The sequence below is a fragment of the Rhea pennata genome, chromosome 3 (genome assembly GCF_028389875.1).
Source record: "Rhea pennata isolate bPtePen1 chromosome 3, bPtePen1.pri, whole genome shotgun sequence".
Classification (NCBI taxonomy): Eukaryota; Metazoa; Chordata; class Aves; order Rheiformes; family Rheidae; genus Rhea; species Rhea pennata.
This window is the reverse complement of record NC_084665.1, coordinates 121,544,418-121,563,618: the sequence shown is the minus strand read 5'-3', so window position 1 is coordinate 121,563,618 and position 19,201 is coordinate 121,544,418. Positions and strand designations below refer to the sequence as shown.

Sequence of the window (19,201 nt, the reverse complement as noted above, 5' to 3'; positions counted from 1 at the left end):
CAATACCACAGATTTTTTACTAAATTACTTCAGTTGTACCAGCCTAGTTACACTGCTAATCTTGCTAGGAGGCCAGCTTAGCTGTGGGAATTAACACAGTAGTAAACTGGACTCACTTGAGGGTTTTTTTTAATGACTGCAACTTTTTCTAAACTCTCATCTTCCACTCTCTGCAGTTTTAGATGTCAATTTAAAATGAGAAGTGACCAAGAGAAACCTACAGCTCACGTGGGTTCAATATGAATTTTGGTTCCAGCGGGAATGACATTGCCCATAAGCTAGGAGTTAAGAGAGACATTTTAAAGCCTGAGTGGAAATCAGGTGTCCAAAAATATTTCAAACTTGAGCATGGAAAATAATTCATATAAGATTAAGCTCACGCTTTTTGTATTAATAAAATTATGTTAATCAATGACGTTTAAATGCTTACTATCTCATTCACAGCTATGACAGCCATGTCAATGCAGGAGTGGCACATGACACAGGCAGGAACTGGAACCAACACATTTTCCAGTTGCGTTCCAGTTCTGACTCCTCTCCTCCCACAACAAAAATGGGGCTAGTTGGTTCCAGTTCAGACCAGTAAAGCTTAGCTAACTGAGCTGTTCACCGTGGACTGTTTTGAAATAGTTTGCGCTGGAAATAGCATGGAAAACGCATGGAACAGGACCACATCATGCTTTGGCTTGGGAGATCAGGCTTCTCATGCGACCATGCGAAGGGCAGAGGCACCAGAGCGACGTTGCTCCGTGCACCCTCCCTGGGGCAAATGCTGCCCACGCACACAGGGCACAACGGTTGCCACCACTACCGTTTGGCTGACAAGCCGAGTGCGGTGATACCACATGCAGCAATCAGATCTTAATTCTCTCTGAAAGGGCAAACCCCACGACCATGCACTATACAGTAGGTAAAACAGATTTTGTCTACAAGAGTATGGTGAGTGGAAGGAATTTGTCAAGGATGGAAAAAAATTGCAGATCATGACTCCCCCTGAGAGAGCCCACTTCCACCTCCTTCAGTGCATGGCCAACCTAGTCTGCTGTATCACCCAGCATTTGCTGTCATGTCAGAGGCAGCCTGTGCCTTCAGCCTGATCTGTGGCGAGACCAATCTCTGTGAAATAAAATGTCACCATGATATCAAGTATAAAAATACAACAATAGTCTAGCCAAGACATGAATGCAGCTGCTGCTCAAAAACAGGCTTCACTTCTTTAGATCATTTTCCACCAGCCCTTGTGTCAGCATTTTAAATTCAACTCTCAGCCCAAAGAAATCATGCCTTGCATTATATTCAATCTTCAGTTTCCAATTCCCTTTTAAGAGCCATTATAACAAAGTCTTAAAAACCTTAAGATGTGACTGTAAACTCTCACTAGATGGAACAGCTCTTACCTAGAAATGAAACGCAGACTTTACAGAAAGTATGAAACTGGAACTTGCTGGCAGCTTCCAGTAGAGTTTTTGCATTGGCCGAATCGATGATCAAAGAACCTGTATAAACAAACTCCAGGAGTAACTCCAGGACATCTGCGGTGAGGTTTGACATGGCCAGTTCCAGCTTCTCCCCGCTTCGGCTACCGTCTCGTGGTGACCTGGCAACAGCAGACAACGAAATTACGGACATTACGCCATCCCCATTTTATTGGCACTTACTGATTAGTGAGGGCTAGGAAATCGCTTTGCACCTCATTACATTTCTCCTTTCTTTCTTTTTTATTTTTGTTTTGTTTACGGAACTGAAGAATATGAATTTTAAAATAACTGAACTTAAAGACTTTAACTGGATCTGAAAGAGAAGAGTCTTAAAGCAAGTCTTACGAAAAATCTGTTCATTGCTACTTTGCATTTTCATGCAAAAACAGTTGCAAAAGAAAAGGAAAGAAAGAAAAAGAAAAAAGAATGAGCCAACATTAATGAAAATGGGGAACAGGATTAGCTTTCAAAGGGAAACAATACATTTTAACATCTTGGTTAACATCTCATTGTCTGTGTGTAATAAAACTTTTAAAGAAAAAACCTCTTCAATTTCAAGAGAAAAGGTCATCTAGTTTTTCAGGAATCCAGACTAGAGTAATTTTAAATGTCATGTGCATTTAAGGATACATTTTAAGACCTTTTCATCAGAAATAACAATAATAAATATTAATTTCTGTTTGGCTTGGACTTCTCAGCATGTTACTTTAAAGTATATATATGATATATATGATCTATATATATACACACAGCCATACAAAAATATAGATACTTATCCTAAAAATCTATTGTTCCCTTTTAGGCGCTAAAAAAAGGAAGCCCCTCATGGCAATTGCTTTGAAAACTGAATACAAGACAAGATAGACAGACAAAATGGTTAGAGCAAAGAAGGGAGAGGGGGGAAAACAACAACCAGCTCTGCCACAGGAAGCCAGCAGCCATCCTCTAGGAGTTTCATGACTGTGGCCTACGGTTTTTCCTGCTTGAAGTGCTGAGCAATTTGGGGATCAAAGTATCTCCTGCATTTGAAGTGTGGATTAGTGCTTGTGAAATTATTGGACAAAAAAAAATCATACTGAATTGAAAAAAGGGCCCAGTTCCTAATGCATGGTTGGCTGATGTGTCTGCAACACTAAAGGCAGGTTACACCTGAAAGACAAAAACGATAATAAATTTGGTAAGGTCAAGGAGGGGAGGGGAAATCTGTTGGAGTAAGAAAATAAACTCTTTTAATGGTTAGGACCATCCAGCACCTTCTCAAAGAAACATGAGCTTCTCCTATGCACTGAGCAGTCAACGCCTGCTTGCTCCAGTTCTGCTCAAGCACGTGTAAAAGCCATTGCATGATTGACACGAAACCACCAGAGCATTCTGTATGACTGCCAGGGACTGACCAACGTATCACTATTCATGGGCTATGCGAGCGTTAAACATGAGCAAGAGCAATCCCAACCCCTTGGATTCACAAAGCTGCCTAGAAAGGTGATGGTCAGATCTCTATTGCCGCAACGGAGCAGGAGGAAACAACATACGAGGCTCAATGATGTTCCCTTACAAAAAATTATGAACGAATCACCCACCTCTCTAATAATCCCTAAAATAGTTTGGGGAAACACATTTTTCCGTAATTTTCCAGTGGATGCTTTGTCACTGATCTTCCATCTACCAGCTCTGTTCAAGTCAAGGGCTCTGTTTGTACTTAACATGAGTCTTTGGTGGATCAAGGCCTTAAAGAGGTTTTATTTAGCTATTTAAAGTATTTATATAATCTCGATTACCATAATGAAGGAGCAGCTAGTAGTCCTTAATTTCATCTGCTTCTCTAAGGTAGCAAACAACTGTTACTCCCATTCCCAAAAGGGAAACTGAGGCACAGGGAGACCAAGAGACTTGCCTGTGGTCATACAGGAAGTCATGCATACAGAAAGGCAAAGCAAGGCATTGAACTCCCCCTTTTTTTTCCCTAAATATTGACCTGTCCCTTTGCACGGGCATGCTGTTGGGTCAGACACTTTTCCACAAGCAGAAAAAAGAATATGTATTGATTGTGGTACTTGTGGTATCCCAGCACGCAACCGTGCGTACGCTACCCTCAATCCTTGTCTTTCTGCACTTGCTTTTCTCGCACACAGATTTGACTCTGCACTCCAGGCACAAAACCTCCGGTGCGACACCAGAGGAGTCGCCATTTCCTAGATGCTCGAGAGGATGTCACAAAATGTTGTTTTCCTTCGCTCGCCCTCATCCCCGCGTCTGATTTATCTCCAGTGGCGTGCACATCTGGTGCTGCACCCAGGGCTATCGCCTGCTACGGACGTGCTCCGTGCTGGGTTGCCTCCGGTAAGCGGTTACTACCTGACAGCGAGTTCACGCTCACGCAGGCTTGAGTAATAAAGGCTTTGCCTAATAATTTAAGTGAAACTTGGAGGTTCTCAGCAAGCGAGAGACTCAGGCTCTTTGCAGGCTGTGAAGCCCCACCGTGAGCAATTATTCATACGGCGCTAATTCCTCCGCGCTGGCGACGGCCGTGGGAACGACTGCACGTGACGGGGCAGCGGCGATCGCGGGAATCCCCCCGAGAGGTCGGGAGCCGGCGTAGAGCAAAACATGACACGGCACCCACAGCCCAGCAGACACGTCCCGATGTTAGCAACAACTGCAAGCTGCTATTTTTTCAGAATAATTAAGTAATAATCTCTTTCACTTTGTAATACACCAAGCAATAAACTGCTGCTGCAATTGATTAAACGCCAAAGAAAAGCTAAGGTGTTTAATCAATCACTAGAGCCACTTACAGCAAATATAATACAAAGCTACTGAGATTATTGATATTACACAGCGAGCCAGAAATGGGAGAGAGAATTGTCCCTGTGCTTTCCTCTGTGATGGTCTGAGAGGACTGCGCAGTTTTGCTTGGGCTTCTAAGGCAGTAAATGCTCAGGGGCTGGAGACCTGGCTGAAACAGGTCCTAATGGGTCAAAAATGAGTATTGATGGAACAGAGGGGGAAAAAAAAAAGTGTGGAAACAGACTTACGTGATTGAAGTGGGAAACACAGAAATTCCATAAATTTCTTTTCTGAAATGATTTCAGTAAATCAGGTTGTGGAATCCCTTTCTCAGCCTCACTGAAACAGTTTTCTACACTCCTTGTTTAATATGCATTATAAAATCATAATCTCTGTGCAGTTATACTTCATATACTTAGAACATGTCTGATCTCCCAGTTACTCTAGAGCAACTGCAGCAAATTGGCTAAAGCTACATTACAATAACGGGATTTATTTGATTTAGAAATTTTTCTAAATTCTAAATTATTCTATTTAGAATAGAATATTCTGTTCTATCAGAAAGGCATATACAGTCAATTGGGGAAAGTATGTATGCATGTATAGAGCTGGACTCCAAATATCTGATCTTACGTGACTTAAATCATCAGGGGTTTGGTCTGCAGTGCCGGTAGATGCAAAACATTTGGAAAAGCCTGTTCCCAGAAATGCCAAACCTCCAATTTCTATTGACTTCCCTTATCAGCTGTGAAGGGCTATAGCTCTACCTGGTCTCTACTCCTCGTCCCACATCTCTGGCAAAACCCAGGGCATTTTGGGGAGCCGACAGCCAGTCTGCTTGGTGTTTCAGTCTCACTTGAAACCAGGCAATGTATACTTACTGCCCCTGGACATCATTAAATGTGGCACATTTTGTTATTTGCTGTGCGAACTCCAGAGTTTAAACGGAATGATGTCATTTTATTGGCCTTCTAATCATTGCTCATATTATAAAGGTCACACGTTTCGCTTGGTGGCAGAAAATCAATAACTCTCCCAACAGCCTCTGGGGGGAAAAGTTTGCTTCCAGAGAATAATATGTAATAAACAATTTTAGTCCTTACTTTATCATTGCTGTAATCTTTGAGAATGGCTAGAGCAAAAATCTGGCAAAGGCTGATATATAAACTCATTAAAATTAGGAAGTGATTTAGAGCAGGAGTTTTAAAAGATTTATCTTGGGCTAAACAGCAAAGAGGTTTGTTTAGGTCTACATTTGAACAAGCTACAAGAGTTCTTTAACAGCTTAATTTTATGGTAGCTGTTGGGGAATTCTTTCAGATTTACAAATCATGTCTTTCCCCAGCCAGGTGATAGACCTGGGCAATGTGCAAGCAGAACAGAACCAACAGATAAGCAGGAAGCACACATACACCCTGAATGGGTACGGCGGAGTTGCTGAAAAATAGTTTTGCATTTTCTGACATAATTAGGTCTAATAAAACACAGCCAAAGCCTCTGAGCATATTCTGGCTACTTATCTTTCCACTTAATTGCTCAAACTGGAGAGGACAACGGCACCGGGAGTCTTTGAAAGCAGAAGGTAGCTCGAATGACAAAACAAACCTAGCGTCCCTTTCTTTAATTAAGGCATGAAAAAGGAGCTAAAATGTTTAAATCCTGACAGAAGTAAAGAAAATCTCCCAAGCCTCATCTGCAAGACTATCTCACGAAAAAAGTTGAGCCCTTTATGTCTGTGGTGTTCATTTGTCCTTCAACATTATTTCCATACATACAACACGCATAGACAAGAATTGAGGCTCATGCTTAGGAGAGATGCAACCGAGTTTTCCGCGTCTTGAGTTATAAATATAGATGGGTACATCTATGCCTTTGCACTGCATTATTCTTATCGACACGTTCATTTAACAGAACTTCAGCGTGATTCAGTTCCCAGCAGTTACTAGTGAGATGCTTAGAGCTGCAAAACAGCATTTAGAGCTGGGCTAAAATAGCTGCGTAAGTGAAACGCTGCCAGCATTTCAATTTGTCAATTTATGGACAACGCCGCCACCTCTAATTCCGACGTTCCCCACGGTTTGCCTAGGCTGCCTTCATCCGGCTCGCAGCACTATCGTGATTGACTAATGGCTTGGCTACAGCCGCGCTCAATCCTCGCCCCGACGCGAGGAGCTACCTCTGCGGGGTCCAGCTGCCAGGCACCCCTCCGTTCACAGCCTAGAGTCTCCAAGTCAAAACAAATTCTGGATGTTCAAAATGGAGACAACTGCATGGGATAAACATGAAAAATGTGAACCGTTCGATGTAAGCGCCCGTTTGCGCCGGGGAACAGCTGCTGCGGCTTCCTCCCGGCCCGGGGCGACTAGCACAGTTCATGACACCTATTCACAACTGGAGCCGTACGACTCCCTACCCAGGCTCAAAGGTATGAGGTACGTTTAAGTTTTGCACTGCTCTGACTATTCCTTAGGCCCCGACCCAAATCACGGCATGTTGTGGCTGCACACACTGAACACCCTCCGCCGAAAGGACGGGCACGAGCTGCCGGGAGGCTACGGCTTGGCGCCGGGCTGCCCCTTGCTGCGCATCCTGACCCATGTTTGGGGCTGCTCCCTCCCCACAGGGAGCAAAGCCCCTCCGGAGGCTTCGGTCCAAATTAAATTGCTTTGTTTCACGAACACCGTGCTGGTCTACAGAAAACAGGAAAGCCAAGATTTTTATGTAGGAGGAAGCACTTAAGAGAAGGGAAGAAGCTACTTCTTTTTACTTCACTCAAATTACTTTGATTACTGACGAAAGGACTCCAGACTGGAATTGGCAGCTTCTCATGAGGCTTAAGAGTCTGTGAGATATATATTCATTAAAAACTCCTGTTCAAGTCTACACAATTTAGACCAAATCTCTTGTTTACTGTGGAACATAATCCTCAAGGCACTGAAACTCCAGGCAAAGAAGAGTGTGTTGCGTTACTACAGCTTAACTGGCCACCATTTGATTTTTCATCATCATCAAAGTTATTAAATGGCCCAGAAACCGCATGTTTATTTATCTGGGGAGAAGCCACAGAGAAACTTAGTTGCATTATAGCCAACCTCCAGCTGAGAACAGAGCAGACATCGTACTCGACAGGGAAAGCGCCTTTTCACACCTTAGAGCTTGATCTATCACCCCGTTAATTACAAGCTCATGAGGTATAAATGCAGAGATGCACGAACACACCAACATGCACTTCTACAGCACACACCCCAAGATGTATACCCGTACTGCAGTAACAGGTTATTTACTGAGTTATTCAAGTTTATGCAGCTGCAAGGTGATCAATCATGTAAATGATGACAACAAGGGACATTTATAGAGCACCATCATCGCAATATGTATGTCATAAGGCACTGAATGTTCTGTTAAACGGGATTTAAAAAAATAAATTATACCCTATACCTTCTCCTTTGGAATTATTTTATCAGCTCTGAATGTATTAACTTTCAAATCTCTGCCTTCGTTTTACTATCTTGTAGATAAATATTATCTTTGAGCCTCAGCCACTATCCATCTGTCTCAAGAGAGAAGAAAACATGTAGTGTAATGATGCTATTGTATGATTATGGTAAAGGACTAGTAAAATCACAAGATTAAATAAATTACATTGTTTAAACACAGGCTTGCAAATTTGTCACAAAAATTTACCTGACCAACAAATCCATTTGCTCGCTTTTTTATGAGGATGCTGATACAAGTAACGTTTCCCATACCAGACAACCCAAATTTGGCAAGATCAGTTTAACTTACTGGGGTCAAATGCTGTCAGCTGGAACCTGCTCTACTGGTACAAAATTAGGGAAAACCACAGCGCGAACTTGCGCCTGCCCTAGCAGTTTGGGCTAATTCACCATCAATAAATGATCATCGCCAGCCAAGGGGATTAACAGCAAATGCTTTGTTTAACAAACATCGCGGCCAGGACAAAGCCAAGCAAATGAAAGATATCTGCTCTCTTCTGTGCTCTGCAAAACGTATCTCGTATCTCGTCTTACTGCTACCCAAAGGCAGGACCCAGTCCCGGAGCTCGCAAGATGCAGGTGGAGAAATAAAAACCTGGGCCACCTTACTGACGGTGAGGGAGCTTGCTTGCTTGCAAGCATCTCTGGCAGCCTGCTTCGGCAAAAACGTGGCAAAATAACCTGAGGTGAGAACTACTGTTTGTTAAAGGGAAATAAAAGATGCAAGCAGGCTTTGGGGGATTAGGCGGGAAGGAAGATTTAAAATAAAATGACAGAATAAACAAAATCCTTCTCTCGTCAAATTTAAAGCTCACCCCCTTAACTAACTCATATCTGATTTGTTTTAATGATATTATTGCATCCTCAAAAAATAGCTTAGCAGAGAGCCAGTATTATGCGGATAATAAATCTGTTTATTACGAATGTGGTGAAATTTATACAAGTAATTATCTAGGTAAGTCTATCCAAGGCTCCTTCTCATCGCTGCAATGTCTAGAGGGGAAACAATAATAAAATAATGATGACCACAATTATTATTATTTATAACTACTACTATGATTATGGTAGCACCCAAAGACCCCAATCAGCACTTCAGTAACTAGAATTAATTTTGTAAGGCACCGGTTCTTCGTCGCTCTGTTACGGGATGTTGCTGGAGTATTTCTCTAATACGCGTAGCGGCAGCCTGGGCTTGGGACAGGAATAAAAAGCGCTCCGCCGCGTAACCTGCGGCTGCGATGCACACGGGGAAGGGCAGGTCGCTCCTCTCCTGGCGGCGCTGGCTGGCTCAGCCCATCAATCCCGCACCACGCCAGCCCGCAGAACTGCTCCGAGTCCTTAAATCATCAAAGCTCGGCGCTACCCAGGCAAAAAGACAGGATCACGATCTGATATGATCATAACCCTGGCGTATTAATTCAGATCTATCGTCCCGATCCAGCAGCAGCTAATCCTTGATGATTTAAATAAAAGGAAATGAACTGCTGATCCCCGGAGCTACCTGCTGGCACTGAGCAGCCTGAGATTTGATTACCCTCATTTTAGGGCAAGACCAGCTTTTGGAAGTGGCCCAAAATGACAGCTTTCAGGAGCACCGCGACTCGTGCAAGTTGTTTTGTTCCCCTCTCTTTGATCCACTTAGTTTTAGCTGGGCCTTGTTAGATAACTGCTCCCTTTCGCCCCCGGATTTCAGGACAGTCAGGCCGCTGGGAGCCGTGCGTGTAGGTGGCTCACGCGAACCGGCACCTTCGGAGCGGCCGTGGGGCGGCAGCGCGGCTCGCAGACGGGTCGAGCCGGGGCGAGCGCTCCGAGGCGATTAGTCTGTCAGTCCTCGGATAAGACCGCCGAGATCTGCAGTTTGGTTTGGAAATCACGGGCGGGAGAAGCCCGAATACAGCAAACAGGGACGCCGTCAGCGCGACTCTGCACGGCGCCTCGGCAGGCGGCCACCGTCGCGAAGCCGGGGCTGAGTTTCTGCGCTGTACCTCCGGGCTCGAGGAGGAGCCCGCCCCTTCGGTGCCCCTCGCCGGGCCATCCGCCAAGTCAGAGGTGACATCCAGCGCAAGCCCCGCTGCCCCCAGCCCGGCTGGGCCGCCCGCCGCCGCGGTCCTCAACCCTGCAGCTCGGCGCGCGGCGAAATATTTGCAACCAGCGGCTGGTTTATGGAGAAGCCTGGACATTTTTGCTTGCTGAAAACATGTTTTCCAGGCCCCGGCAGCTGCAAAATTTGAGCGCGAGCAGCCAGCGCTGCAACGTGGGGTGGGAGCCCTGCGCCCTCGCAGGCAAGGGGCCCCAGAAAGCTGCGAGCTGCTTCTCGTGCCAGCATTTCATGTCCAACCCACAGCAATTTGGAGTTCCCTATTTAAGAGAAAATGTCACCCCTAGCATAATTCACACCTCCGCCCCGGCAGCGAAGGGAACAGAATATTTTATGCCCTCGTGCAGCCTCCCGTTCTCCTAGACCCCTTTAAATAGTTTAGCAGAAACGGCTCATGCTGCCTGTGTGCAATATACCTCTACTGGCACCTGGAACAAACATCGTATTTTTAACTCCCCACTTCTCTGTTTTCAAAGAAATATAATAATTTGTTTCCAGATTTATTCTGTTTTACAACGGCACTGAAGAATGCAGATGTAGAAACGCTGCCTACTCCTCCACTGGTGTTAAAAGCAAGGTTCTTAATAAGCAGGAAAACATGAAGGGGTCACTAAGAGTAGATTTTTCTTTCATCTGCTATTTCTCATTTTGGGCTTTTTACAACGTAAACACAAACCAGACAGTCTGTTTTCCAGACACCTAAATGCTTTTGCAGTTTTGTCAGGCTGTTTCAGATGGATAGAGGCAGGTTTCTCTGTCTTGCGTCCAAATGTTCCCTCTCTTCACAGTGGTGCAAAATGCAGAATGACATCTCTGGCTTCGGTGTGGGTGTAAAGCAAAAGAAATGTGACCCTCTCACCCTAACTGCTTTACTTCTCCTGCCTTCCTGCCCTAACTTCAAGCTTTAAAAGAGGATTGCATCCTCTTTTATTTTACAGAAAGGGAAAAAAAAAATACCCAAACCCTAAATACTTGCAAAAAGAGGCAAGGCACCCTGGAAAAGCAATTTGGCCATGAACTCGCTCTGCTCTTTAGGAAAGGAAGGCAGAACACAGCATTGCCGGATTACACCGCATCAAAGCTGTTTGCTTTATGGCTGGATCTCTCCGTGTATGTCTTACAGCTCGGTGCTACTGGAATTAGCCAGCCATGGTGGCTTCAAAGTTAGAAAGCATCATTAAAAGCCAATCTTGATAAAGGTCACAGGATGGGATTTGAGTGACTTTAGTAACTGGCCATGGAGAAGGAAAACTGAGGTCTGCTTATAAAAGTCAGCATTCGGGCCAAGAAGAGACTTTTATGTCAAGCACTTCCTATTATTAATGACACATTTGGTACAGTTTCCAGCACTCTGGATTGGATTATGGAGAAAGCACCAAATTAAAATGTTCTGGTGAAACTCACATTGTTACACAAATATCTGACATTCCTTTAGCCCAGCAGCTGCGCTTGTCTATCCCAAATACATTTGGAAAAAAAGGATGTCTCCTCATGGGATTTTCCACTGCTTCCTTCCTTCATGAACGCACACATATTCCACCTCTTTCTTCTAGGGTAGATACGATCCCACTGAGCTCATTTCTCTCCTTCCTCAAACCAAGGAGCTGCAACTACAGGACTGGCCTAAATAGGAAAATGGAAAATTTGAGTTCTGGGAGAGGGGCATACGGGATACGTTTCAGACAGATCTTGACCTGCTTCTAAACTCTATGTACATATTATAAGGATATGCATGTGCCATTCAGACAAACATTAGTTTCAGGAAGGAATCGTTCATGTACTTTTAGCTAACCACAAGTTAAGTGTCCAGCTGCAGCTGGGCGACTAGCCTTCCTCTACAGACAACGAAGAGCGAGCACCTCCAGCAGGCAATCAGTTCTCCTTCTTCTAAGGTGCGACGCACTGCCCTCTGGACGTTCCCACCTTCCTCCATGACTGCAGAGGAAGCCTGGACAGCCAGCTGAGGCTGGACACCTGCAGTAAGCAATGCAACACCAGGCACTTCGTCTCTCTCTGTATTAATAGTGAAGATGGACCTCTGTTTCATCGCATATCTTAGAAGCTTACTTTATGGTGAGCTGACTTGTCTCACGGAGGGGATCTGTTTCTCTCTCTGCTGACCGTAGCAGGAGTCTAGATGACTATTTTAAACTTAACCCGCCTTAGATGTCAAACTTGGGCCAAATGTTATTTGACCAGCAGAGAGAAAGAAGCACCTGTGATCACTCCAGGGAGATCCTCTACCTGCCTGCACTCTGATACCTGAATTAGGGGATAAGATCTCCTTCTGGAAGCCTTCAAAGTACTCCTTGTCTTTGCCTGTACTAGAATCTAGATCCTTGCTTTGGGGAGGCTGATTTATTAAGTATCTAAAGCATAGATGCAAATTAGAGGCCCAAGTCACGCAGAATGGCACCACCTCTGGTGCAGTGCCCCCTTTTTTGGTGTTGTTACACTCAGAAGGGGCAAAACCCTGCAGCCTCAGATTACCACATTAGCAATCTGGTCAGCTCTCAGATTAGTGCAGAGTTCAACTGCCCTTTCAAAGTTGGGAAGAGTTCAGGCTTGGGCTGCCAGCTAAAGTGTGTGCTGAAAATACACAGATACTGGTTAGGGGACAGATCCCCATTCCCGCTGCTATTTAATATCTATTTTCTCCCACAGTCCCATACTGCAGTAACCTTGTATGGGTTGGGATTCGAAGAAGCTGCCAACCACATGCTTTTCCCAAGCCCAGGCTAAGTATATTAACTTGTTTACAGGCTCTGTGCCTGAAGAAACAGGTATAAGGGCAAATACTCTACCCCAGATCTGTCATAAAGCAGGCTTAAGTATTCACCAGAAAAAGAATATACTTTCAAGAGAAGACTTAAGGAAACCTAGCACTCCTCTTGTATGATGTTTAAAATTGCACAGAATTGTTCCTGATGTTGTTAGCAATATCCTCATGGCCCCAGGGGTTATTGCAACCATTTTTGGGTATCCTTCCCCAACCCTCCTCTTCACTCATCTCTTCTCTTTTCGTGAGCACAGGGCACAGCAAAGCAGACCGGACTACAGGAACATTTCCCAGTACACCTCGTCCTTTCCAGATGCCTTTGCACTGAAAAGGACGGGGAGTGTTTTACACTGCCAGCTGCCGCTGGGAGGGCGATGAGCGTAGGGCTCTAGCCTCAGCTCACATGCTGCTCAGCGCCCCACGGCGCCGGGTGAACCTGTCTCTGGTAGAGTAGTGCAAGGCGACAGCTCAAGCTTGGGCTTGGGACTGGGCTAGCCCAATCTCAGAAGGGCTGTGCCCATGTATTTTAAGATAAAGCACATGGAACAAGAACTTTTCTGGATCTGGACCAGCACACTGCAGGTTTAACCTTTTTCTGAGAAACCAAGGGGTCTCAGAGTGTGCTCTCCTTGTGTTTCCCAAACAATAAATAATTTTAAAATTGTTTGGTCAGTCAAATCCAATTATCTTTTCACTACAGTGCAATATAAGCAACATGATTTTTCCCTACTAATACAATGAGTAATTGTCTTCAAATGGGCTCACTCACAATGGGCAATAACTCTATTTCTCTTAGGCTTTTTGTCTCTATTTTGTTCTTTGAGGAAGGGATAAATGATCTCACTTGTTTTTGAACATTTCATTTTTATCCTTTTGAGATACCACTTGCTATTTTACTGTCAGGTACCAAGTGCAACATGCAGAGGAATCAATGGCAGAACATAAGGCTAAGAATAATTAGCCTATGGCAAAGAACAGATGAGATAAATACACTGAAAATATATAATTCTTTTTTCTGCATGTTATTCAGATGCATACAGCATCTTTATGACTAGATCATCTTCCCATTGATGTCTCTGGCAAACGATTTTTGCCTTCAGTTGGAATGGCAACAGAGTTTAACCCTAGCATATACTGGTTCGATGTCCTTTATAGTACATTTAACATAGAGAGATCTCCTTTATTCTTCAGCTAAAAAAAAAATGCCATTTCTTGTTTTGATTTCTATGCTAATACAAAGAGTGCAACGTAAATCACATTTTACTTTAAATACCATCTCAAAGGAGCTGTTAACAAATACCAGGAGAGGAGTCCAGATATGTTTTTAAACATACTGACTTTGTGAATTATATTGACTTTGCATTATTAAGGGTATTACTCTACCAAATACTGAGGCCTTTTGCAAGTTAAGTGCCTTGACTTTCATTGACTTGATGGGATTTCTGAAAGGGCCAGGCTTTACAGTGTCAGTATCCTCTAAAGAGCAAGTCTTTAGAAATTCTACCCCACAGCCCCAGGTTTATCATCTTGCAAAGACTCTAGAACATATTTGCTTAGTTTACAGATGAGTATTTATTTTTCCCATCTGACAGCTTTGCAAACTCAACTAGACATCAAGCTGGATTTTTCCCTGTTTAAGCATCGTCATCAGCAATAAAGGTATTTTTGCCTTGAATACACCTGTGCAACTCCATTAGCCTTCATCAAGGTTACACGTGTGCCACTGAGGCTATATACGGAAGATAACTGGGATGACGAGATCTGACTGCAGACACAAATTGACCTCTGGAATATTTATTGCTGCTGACGATGTGAGAGAAGGCAAAAAGTGATGGAGCTGGCAAATGGGATAAACCTCTCCCTACTTTCTTCTTGCCCTGTGCGTGAGTGTCCTGTGAGCACTGAAGACAATAGATGCTGAAATAAAGGATTTTGATTTCATATAGTCTCTTTTCAGAGCATTTTAAAAGTTTGTTTTGTTTGTTTTTAAAAGAGTGCATATTAAGCCATGTCTAAAGCATATCTCCATTTGATAATTAAATAATAAAGCAGTAATAATCCTCTCTGTGCATCTAGAAATAGATGCTGCCTGGTGACTTTGCACACACAGACATCTTTGTAGCCAAATCTAAATGACACTCTTTGGCCAGTCAGTTACTGGATTTCTATAAACTGACTCTAAGAGCTCCTTTCCCTATAAACTCTTTACCTTGTCACTCTAAAAAGCCTATACTGTAGCCTTAACTATTAAATAATAATGAGCAGACAGAAGAAAGGGGACAGGAGAGATCTGGCATAGCTACAGCTAGCAATCATTAGATTTACAGAGGGGAAAAGACATGCTTCCTAGGCCAACATATTTTTTATGAATAATTGATAAGGCAGTCAGCACAGTTATATCATAGAAATGTAATATATATCCATAATTATAAAAACAGCTTTGTGCAAAAGGACATAATACACTGAAAGGAGATACCAGCCAATATGCCATCCTGAAATAAAATACAGTCACTATTGTGTTAGTTGGCAAAATTTAAATACAGGATTTGAAGCAAGCAAAATATTCTTTAATCCCATTTTTTAGCACAGTCCAGGCTCAGTCTGCTCAGGAAAATACTGCAAGGCAAAATCAGCAGCTGTATTAATTTGCTGATGATTGAGAGAAAAATGAAAGTTATCCTCATGGATTTTTTTCTCCCTACTTGCTACTCTAACTTACTAATAATATGAGAGTACCAATTTATTCCTATGCGAATATATGAAGCATACAAATTGAAAAATCAATGTAATGGAAAAAAAAGATTATCATGCACTGTTTAGAATCAATCAGCTAGAAACAGAGGGGGCAAAATGCGAAGGTGGAGACATGACGTTTAGAAAATGTATGTATTACACCTACCCTAAGCTAAAGCAAAGTATTTGTAGGAGAAAACTACTCTTAGTCTAACATGCAGACTGAGCTATATATTTCCCCGAAATTGTCTTATTTCCAATTTTTCCTAGACAAATTCATCCGTTGCCTTTTCTTCATTTAAAAGTCCCCAAATAATAAAAATATCAATCCCTTTGCCCATAAAAGCCACACACAGCATGTAACAAAGATTTCAGGGTGAAGGGATTAACATATTCAAAACAGTTCGGCGGCATGGCGCCGCAGCATCCTTCACCAGCATGCTGATGGCTTACTGTAGCCCAAAGGACAAACTCTCGGAGTATGTGACAAGTCCCCTGAAAACACAGACAGCCATAATTCTCAGCTGTGGCCTGAATCACTTCTAGCAGTTTTGTTTTCGCCTTAAATCTCTCAGTGGTGGAACACTTTCTTCGGCCAAAACAGGCCGCTACTGGTCAGAAATAATTACGTTGTACGAGTCAGATGTGTAACGAATGGATCTGAGGCTCGGTTTGGAAATACATTCAGAGGAGGTGGAAAGAATGGCTACTGGCTCTGTGACAGGAGATTCAATCTTCATAAACCTGCAAGAGAGGGGAGGAAAAAAAAGCGACACAAATGCGCCCTACAAAAGAACAGAGCAGATCACAGCTGGAAGGAAGGCAAACCTTTTAATCAGGTCCTTGAAATACAAGCTGCAGGAAGCTAGAACATTTTGGTGGACTTCAAACTCTTTGCCTTCAACAATAATTTTCAGGTCTGTAAACTCTTTCGCTCTGCGTTGCTGGTTCAACTCCTTCAACATTTCTGCAGAACAGAGAAGACAGACAGTGCCAGGGTTCCCATTAAGAGTTTTTTTTATTTTTACTTTTTACTTTTTTTTTGTAAAGAAGTAGAGAAACAGGAAACAACTGATATTTTTGTTGGTAAGATTGGCTCAACACAGACAGTCAGAAGTTACAAACATAACACACTAAAAAGAAAAAAAAAGAAAAAGCGGGAACCAGTAGGTCTAAACAACAGAAATATATATACAGAAAAAAAGCAAAAAACAATCCTAAATTTGGAAGGGTTAAAAACAAAAACAAAATGCTTTAGCATCAGCAAATCAGAAACAGAGAATGCATTATCACAGAAAAGTTGAAAATAATTTGTTATAAGAAAAATCAAGAGCTAATGAATTTCTATCCAAATGCAAATAAGTTTTGAACATACTGGAATAATATTAGTGAAAATATGGTACTATGATGTAATATAAACTGGATATGGATCAAAATAATAAAACCACAAGACCTGCAAAAATAACATCTCCTTAACTTATACATAGTAAGTGTTAAGCTTCTCAGATAAAAGAATGCAAAAGTACTCTATGAATATTAAATTATAGTGAATAACACATTAACCAAATTATTAATGCATCTTGCAATATACCTCAGCTGCATAGACTACAACTGTATGTTTCAGAATTAACTTAAAAACATCCTCATGACAAAATATAATCTCATACACAGAATAAATTTCTGCCTTTTACAGCAGCTCCCACATTTCGCACTCTGAGGATTTTTACTATCACAGCATTTTTATTTTTCAGCCTTCAATGGCTTCATTTACAGCAACAATCAACTTTCACACATCATGAAAGAATCGTAATGATTAAAATAACCTATGAAAGTGTTTCCATCCTGCAATAAAGCACCTACCTTGCACGATGCCTCCTGTTACACAGCCTATTGATACTAACCAAATGAAATAGGAGCGTGCCACATTGTCACGTCTGGATGTGTACTACTAAGCAACCTACATGGTTTATATACTGGCTGGACCTTTAAGGGTAAGACTTCTCTCCAAGTTTGCAGACCAAAGTGGCTATCAAGATGAATAATATACTTTTCACCTGGGCAATAGTCTGGGGGTTCAGAAGCCAGTAATCAAGGTGATAAAAGAGCTGATTTTAAATACTAAAGGATTTTGGTTTTATTTTATGTTTGCAATAGGTCAAGGTTCTCATTTTCTCCATGTAACACCCTGAACACATTCCTCTTCAGACAGATCTGTAAATCAGCATTTCTTTATGTGGAGGCCCGCTTTACACAAAGTAAAAGGACCTGAAGAGTGTGTAACTATAATGGTATTTAAAGCCACTGTTGGGCTTCGGCACTGTATTGCCAAAGCAGTGCCAAAGGGCCTTATGGTAAAGTTGAGTTAGACCCAAATAATCTCTTTTTATGCCCCTTGCTCCTCCAATGAAACTCAGCAAGAATCATTTCAGCAAATTGCCAATGATTAAACAAGAAAGCATGCAAATATACCATGCTGCATTAAAAGAAATTGAAGTTCACCCAAACCCCAACATCTGTGGTGCACATTTTTCAGGCCTAAGTAAATAAATGTCACCTAGCACATTTATGTCTATTTAATGGAAACACAGTAGTGTCTGAAAGGCTAATTATTCTGTGCTGAAATGGGTCAGTGCTCTCTAGAGAGCAAGCAGATCATTAGAGAGGGCATGGAAATAACAGCGGGCTCGTGTCAGATCTATAATAGAGGAAAATAAACCACTCTGTCCTGTGGGTGCTATAGCATGCACCATTTTTCAAGAATCTATTTGAGTCAAAATACAATGATATATTTCAAGCAAATGTGAAACCTAAAATGGGATCCAAATGCTCACTCCTCCTCAGAAGAGCATCAGGTCTGTGCTACCGTCTGGCTTGGCCATGAACATTTCAGGTCTCAGCTGAAGACCAAGGAAACAGTGGGTGTTTCGTCAGATTTATGGTCAGAGTGCCCAACACCTCTGGTTTCACAAGCATAGCACTAGATCTATCTTAGCTACATCTGTTTGGAGAGGATTGAGGAGGAAATATTTTTCTCTCCCTTTTCACATATGTTCTGCTTTTATTTTCTGTCTTGTCCATTTTTCCACTTTCACTTACAGTAACTACATTTTCCTCCAGACCAATTTTCTATCATTTCTGGCCTTAAAGACAGTTACTTTTTCCCTCCAAACTTTCAGACATTCTCTGTTATCCCCTATTTAATTTCACTTTTTTTTCATTGTTTTCTGTCATTCCTGTGCTCAGATTTGCCCATCTTCTTTCCTCCATCCACTAGCACTTTTTCTGCGTTGCTGTTCAATCTCCTTCCTTTTCCGTAGTCTCAGCAGCAGCCCTGCACAATCTTCCTTTCATGTCAGGGGCTCCAATCAAGACTAAGCCATACAAGTTTAAGATTACACTTATGCCAGAAGAGGTCAATCTCTATTTCACTTCATTCCATTTCCTCTTTTTCAAGCTCACGATCAATTATTCTTAATGTTCAAAGACAGCAAGTGCACGAACAGCAGCCACACAGATGGACTCCCGCACGGCAGGAGGGGAGTGGAAAGAGAGTTAAACTAGGCTCTGAATAGGTTGGGAGATTTTGGAGGTGGGTTCAGCATGAGCAGGATAGTAGAGACCATCCTTGAAACCATGACAACAGCCGAGATTGCCAAATATTTCGGCACAAAGGGTGGTCACTGCACTGATGGGTGCGGGGCTCTCTGTGTCCACCAGGAGAGCTGGTTGGAGCACCAACATCCCCAAACAGCTTTCCCTATAATGGACTGATTATAGAGACTTTACAGAGCAACCTTTAATTACATTCAATCCTGCAGCTCCTGGGCCC

General features: G+C 42.6%; 1 protein-coding gene across 3 annotated transcripts in view; it reads right to left on the bottom strand.

The window, feature by feature from the left end:
• Positions 1-19,201, bottom strand: part of KLHL29 (kelch like family member 29) — a 373,000-nt gene that overhangs the window by 46,457 nt on the left and 307,342 nt on the right. For all 3 annotated transcript variants that reach the window (XM_062573180.1, XM_062573181.1, XM_062573182.1), the window contains 2 exons: positions 16,201-16,339; positions 1,398-1,597 (listed from right to left, as the gene is read on the bottom strand). In XM_062573180.1, the coding sequence (XP_062429164.1) occupies positions 1,398-1,597; positions 16,201-16,339 (339 nt within the window). The remainder of the gene's footprint in view (positions 1-1,397; positions 1,598-16,200; positions 16,340-19,201) is intronic.